This window comes from Tupaia chinensis, unplaced genomic scaffold (genome assembly GCF_000334495.1).
Source record: "Tupaia chinensis unplaced genomic scaffold, TupChi_1.0 Scaffold143636_1, whole genome shotgun sequence".
NCBI classification, from domain to species: Eukaryota; Metazoa; Chordata; class Mammalia; order Scandentia; family Tupaiidae; genus Tupaia; species Tupaia belangeri.
Window position 1 is genome coordinate 864,718 of NW_006203484.1, and position 6,447 is coordinate 871,164.

General features: G+C 50.3%; 1 protein-coding gene across 1 annotated transcript in view; it reads right to left on the reverse strand.

Moving 5' to 3' along the window:
• The window catches only part of SORBS1 (sorbin and SH3 domain containing 1), a 140,974-nt gene that overhangs the window by 92,309 nt on the left and 42,218 nt on the right, over positions 1 to 6,447 (reverse strand). The window contains 4 exon segments of the mRNA XM_027766694.1: positions 420 to 482; positions 797 to 871; positions 2,718 to 2,781; positions 4,453 to 4,625. Of these exon segments, the coding sequence (XP_027622495.1) occupies positions 420 to 482; positions 797 to 871; positions 2,718 to 2,781; positions 4,453 to 4,625 (375 nt within the window).

Genomic DNA, 6,447 nt, shown 5'->3' on the forward strand with positions numbered 1-6,447 from the left:
AAAAAAACCCCAAAAAAAAAAAAAAAAAAAAAAAAAAAAAAAAAAAAAAAAAGGTCTGCCTCCTGTCCATCACCATAACGAGTCAGCTTCACTGAGTTACTGCCCAGCCACCAGCACCAGGTGACCAAGCCAGATTCAAAGCCCCAAGGAGTCGGGGCCAGGCTGCTTTTCCCAGATCCCCACATGCTCACGGCTTTATAAGGAAGCTACATTAGCTACCCAATTCATCATGCAAGCCCTAAAGGAATAGGATTAGAATGTCACCTGGGTGCAGGCAGCGAGGAACAAGGCAACACCACAAACACAAGTACGGGGAAGCAAAGGACTGGGAGCGAGCCTCGGCCACCAGGAAAAACCCCGAGGTGAAAGACGGTAACAGCACTGGTACAAAAAGAGGCACACAGTCTTCCTTGAATTACCTTCAGACTTAGGGCTAGGAGTAGATGCAGGGAACCGGTAGGTGGGTGTGTAAGGGTTGTCCTCTGTAGCAGAGAAAAGCAGTGGATTTTGAAACCATCCACTAGGAAGTGAGGGAACTAGCAAATCCCCAAGTGGATGGATTACCTGTTTTAGTTTTATTAAGGCACACGGCACCCCACTCAGAAACAGGTTAATGAATTAGAAAGGGCTTAGTTGTTTCAATATAGCACATCATGCAAATAAGTCAAATAAAATTTCCACCAACCAAAAACGACTATGAAAACAAAATCTAAAAGCCGAATTTTATGCCTCTAATGGAACTATAAGAATTAATTAAAGGCTAGGACAACAGATACGCTGTCTAAGTTTATGGTACCTTCAGAAATTTGCTGGATTTCAGGAAGTTCAGGGAATTTGTACGTAGGGAAATAAGGGTTTTCTTCAGTAGTGTCTAGGCAGAGGAACAGGTTTGGAGAGAGAATAGAGGAAGATACAAATGGAGAATGTGAACGAGTAGGAATCCGCGTACAATTCAGGCCCCTTGAGTTTTGGCTGGAGCATACACTAAGCTTTGTCAGTGCTATGGAGGAAATTCAAACTGCTTTTAAAATCCAGTCCTTTTGCCTGAATGACTGAGACACATCAAAAAAGATAATATTACTCTTCTTGGTAAAAGAGTGATGTATTAACAGAATCCAATGAGCAAAGCTTGAAGTTTTCACTTGTCGGAGGCAAGAACAATTTAGTATGAGAATATTGGGTTGTCAATAAAGTCATGACACATTTTTTCCATGTTTTTCTACGCAAAAATGCGTCATGACTTTTCTGACAACCCAATTAATAGTATGTAATGCGAACACGATCCTAAAATAACTTTTTTTTTAAAAAAAATAAGAACTTGTGTTGCAAACATCAGAATCAAGGAAAACAAGTGGATTCTTCATTTCTCAAATCCCTCTGCCTCCTGTGGGGCGGGTAGTTCTGTTTAGAAGCTGCAGTTCAGGTTGAGTTAATACCCGTGTGATGAGGAGCCAAGGCTGCTGGGGGCAGAATTACACACCCTGTGCATCTGCGTGTGCCCGGGTCTCTGCAATTAGGCCTCAAAAGCTGGGTCTCAAGGCGAGTGTCACAGGTCGCTTGAGGACAGGGACAGTGGCATCAAGCAGTGGCCAGTGGAGCTGACCCCATCTGGTCACAGACCCTAGTACTGAGCAGCACCACCGTGACTGAGCCCACCCGCCCACCGGCCAATTTACGCTCGACACGGAAGTGCTGAGCACCCAGCACCTCAGCATTTGGAAACAGTGTGAAGGGTGGCACGCCCGGGTTCCCCCTGAACCAGCAGGAGCTAGTGACCAGTGATGCTCGCGGGCACCCACAGCTAATCAGAAAGATCGATCGGGAAGGTGTGGCTCTGGTGGGAACCTGACCAGCAGTGACTTCTAGGCCTTCACGCACCGTCTACGTCAGGCGGCCAGACTGGATTTGGGCCTAGGGAAGGGCAGGGTGGTCTCCCTGCAGGCAGAGGCGCCCTTCCCACAGCATAGCTGCAATCTGCCTGCCAGCTGGCTGGCAGCACAGGTGGTGATGGGAGCTGGTGGGGTCGCTACCTGGCCGAGCACCATGCCGGGTCACCTACTGCCAGCCCCGCAGGCTTTGGACTGGGAAGCACTCCTCTCTCAGCTTGAGCAGGCCCTGGTGTGTCAGCTCTTGACTGACCCTCGGGGCTCTGCCAAGGGCTGGCATAGTTACACGGCCTTGGCCTCGGAGGTGCACAGTGGCATCAAGCAGTGATGGGGCCAAGTGCGCTCTCATTTAGAGCTGGCGACAGCCTTGGAGGAAGGACAGCAAGACAAACACAGAGAGGACCGTGGCTGGCCCACGGTCACATGAGCCTAAAGGGCAGCACGGTTTCTTACTCCAGTGCAGTGTTCTCTGGACTCGCTTTGCCCACAGGCAGTCACGGGCTGACATGGGGCGTGCATCTGAAGCCGGAAGCAGGTGGGGGTAGGAGTTGCTCGCATCCCAGCGACAGCTGCCACTGCACAAGCAGAGAGCTGGGCTTGGCCTGCTGCATTCCCAACCTCTGAGAGGGAGGTCCTGCAAATCCAAGGCAGATGCCCCAGAGCGTCCTCCCTCCCGTGCTCTAGAAGGTAGGTGGCCGGGTTCAAGCAGACCAGTGCCCGCTGAGGCCCACCCACAGGAGCAGCCTTTGCACCCTAGTGAAGCGAGCTCAGGCCTCACCACAAGCCAACACGGGCACCCGGCACGGACAGCAGTGACAGGGGAACCAGTACCTCTGTTCAGTTTGTGGATCTGCTTAAACATAGTCTTGTACCAGTCTTTGGATCTCTCGGTGTTCTGGAGAAAAAAGAGGCAAAGAGTAAAAAGCCTTGGCATGTTTCAGAACTTCTACGACGACAAAATCAAAATCAAAAAGGAAAGGAACAACATCTGAAGTTGGAATGGAGCCACCGGTCCACGTTTCCTCACAAAGGCAAAACTTCTGAGAAAGAGCCTCCCACGGAGTGGGACCTGGATCTGCAGAGTGGTGTTTAGCCAAAAGGATGCAGACTTTGAAAACAGAGGCCCAGGTTCCACTTGAAATGTGCTCGAGTCTTACTTTGTTAATGTCATCTTTAGAGAGAACCTCTCTGCATACAGAGGCCAGGCCGCGCTGCAGCGAAGCTGCTGGGACCCCTGAGCGGCGGAATCCGTGCTCATCAAGGCACCCCGCCCCACCCCAGGTCAGGCCGTAGGAGCGTATCAAAGTCACCTTGCACAGGGCTCGATTTAGAACACATATATTAAAGCATAACCCATAATAGCATCTGATGCCAGAGTTTCCATCCTAACCACTAAAGCTGGCTTTTTTTTTTTTTTCCTTAAAGATAAAAATAAAGCACGGAAAATGACAGCTGGTTAGATCAGAATTTTCACTCCCACTGTACAGATGAGGAAGTGACGCAGAGAAAGCCACAGTAACTGGCCCAAGGTCACAGAACTGGTGAGAAGGCGAATGGAAGGGTGATCGGACAAGATGGCTAGGGGGACATTTTTGGGAAGTGGACAGCCTGCTCTGTCACCTCCGCTGCGCGACCTCAGGCAGGTGCTGCCGTCCTCGAGTCCCCGCTTCCTCATCTATAAAATGGGGACGTTATCACCCTCCACTTACTCTGGGGAGTGATGTTTAATGAGACAAGATACTCAACTGCAATTACCCTTGGCAATAATTACCTTTCTAAGTATTACTTAGGGCCAGAGGAGAGTTCTTTTGAGGCTTAACCTACTGCTGTTTCTATTAGTCTCCTCCAGAAGACATACAAGAAAATCGGACAGAAACCTACTACAGCCAGTGGTCCGGGGGGGCACGTGGGAAGGAACACAATTCACGTAGGTCCGTTCCCAAGTTGGGCTTGTTGGGTCCTAAGGAACTCCAGGACCTGGTGTGTACAAGCAGCAGGACAGAACTGGGGCCCAGCTGCCTCAAGACCCTCTCTGTCCTGGAGGCCATGCCGGCCAGATCCATTCTGTGTTTTCCTTAGAGCTTCCTATTCACTCTGGATGTCAGGGTACTGTCCCTATGGGGGGAACTTCTTCCTGAACCCATAAACTAAGACTCGGCGTCCTGGATTCTCCTGAGGGATCTCTAAACCTGGACTAAGTTTCTGAGCATGTTCCATAGAAAAATAATACAGGAAGACTGTCAGGAACATTCTCCCCTTGAGTACGCCCACGTTCAGAGTCTTGGAGAAGTTGTGCTGTTGAGAAATCTCCAATTTTGTTCGACCCAGCTTCTCCTCATCTTCACTAGACCACGAGACTTTCTTCTCATGAGACTTACACCACCAACACCTGCTTTGGGAACAGTGGCTGCACACCCAGCCTGGGGCTCAGCTCCTGGGAGCTCAGGCATGCAGGGCGCTAGAGAGTCGATGGTGTGAGGACCCTTCCCCAAGGCCCCCGCAACCCCTGGGTGGGGTTCCCGTGCTGCCACAGCTTGTCGGATGAAACGTAGGTTGGTATCCGTACCCGCAGTGGGATGCCCACTTCATCCATGGAAATATCACTCAGGTCCTGTGCACTCTTAGCCACCCGCCTGCCGTCATCCTTGGCTTTTTTTTCAGCGGCTCTGCCAGGTGAGGTGGGTTTTTCCTGGGTTGGTGCCGCGTCCTGCCCTCCCACTCTTCTTTCTGAGACAGGATCTGGAAGTAAAAGCAGTTGTTAGCTGAAGCTTTTCGGTAGCTCCAAAGCCAAAAGCTCCTCAACAATCCAGCTAGGGGAAAGTGTGTTTGTTGCTTCTCGTAGGAACTCGTTCCACTTAGAGCAGGGGCCAGCAAACTGCAGCCCGTGGGCCAGACACCTGTTTACTTAAGAACAGTCTTATCGGGCCGCAGCCGTGCCGGCCCACGTGCATATTATTTACGGCTGCTTTAAGCTACAGTGGCAGGGCCAAACAGCTGAGACAGAAACCGTATGGCACATGAAGCCTACGTTTATTATCTGGCCCTTTAACAAAAAGCTTGCTAACAGCGTGTGAAGTGCTTTGCAGAGGTCTGTACACAGTGCTCCAGACATTCTAGAAACTGAGGGAGCAGGTAAAACCACACAGAGATGGCTAAGCATTACCCGAAAGTTGTTTCCTCGTGGGGAAGTCAATGAGCTTTGGGGTTAACATTTGCACAGCCAGGCTCACAGGGATGTCATGAGAACCTATCAAGTTAACTGGCCTGACGGGACCAGCAGTTGGCATAATGGCTATGTCACTGGACTCCCATGTAGTTGACTGCCGTTCGAGACCTGGACCCAGTGGCTTAAACTTATGCCAGGTGCGTGTGCGTGCGTGCCCAAGATCCCAAAAGGAGAATGGAGGAGAAGGGATTGCGGGGTGGACATCCGCTGCGGGGGGAGGGGGAGGTAATTTCTCGCTTCCTGTCTTTCTGTCTCTCTGTCTTTCTGGCGAGCACACATGCCCTATAGCAAAACAACTTCTCCAAAAAAATAGATAACTATGGCCCGATGGTTAGAAAACTAAACATGGCTAAGTACACATTCCAGTTTATACAATTTGGTTCAAGACTGGCAGTGAGAGGGAGCTAAGGGGCACAGCTGGTGGCTGGTCGAGGCCACTGGGTCTCACATGCAGAATGTGCAGTACGAGCCCTGAGTGGTGCTTAAAAACACACCGGGCTCACGTGTGTGCAGGCCCAAAGTCCCGCGAGGAGAACAGAGAAGGGGCTGCGGTGTGGCATTCCTCTGGGGGCGCTTCCTCCCCCTCCCTCTCTGTTCCTGGTAAGCACACGTGCCCTATGATGAATTGAAAATAGAGAGGGAAAGGGCTAAGGATGACACCAGGGTCTTTTCTGGAAATGATATAGTTGCATAGTTCAACCATGGTGGTTATGTGAGAAAGCCGCACAGAGCTACACACGCACACACACGTACACACACGCGTGCATACACACGACAGGCGAGTGCATCTATTAACCAGTGACATCTAAACAAGCCCCATGGGTTATGTCAATGTCCATTTTCAGGTTCCAATATTATACTCCAGATTTATAAGACATGTGCATTGAAAGGGGCTGAGTGAAAGGTGCATAGACCTCCTTGTTCTTTACATCTTCCTGTAAACCTGTAATCGTTTCAGAATAAAATGTATATATGTATTTTTTTGAGAGGTTTCTGCTATAGGGCGCATGAGCTCACCAGAAAGACAGAGACAGACAGAGAGATAGAAAGTGAGAAATCACCCCCCAGGGGGGATGGTCACGCCGCAATCCCTTCTCCTCCATTGTCCTCTTGGGATCTTGGGCACGCATGCACATGCGCCTGGCATGAGTTTAAGCCACCAGGTCCGGGACTCAAACCACGGTCGACTACGTGGCAGTCCAGTGACATAGCCATTACACTAACTGCTGGTCCCAGAATAAAGTATTTTTTTAAAAACTGGAGGAAAAAAAAGGAAGCGCTAAGAAGGAGACACCAGGTGTGGTCTACAGATTGTGGAGCTCCTAGTACAGTGGC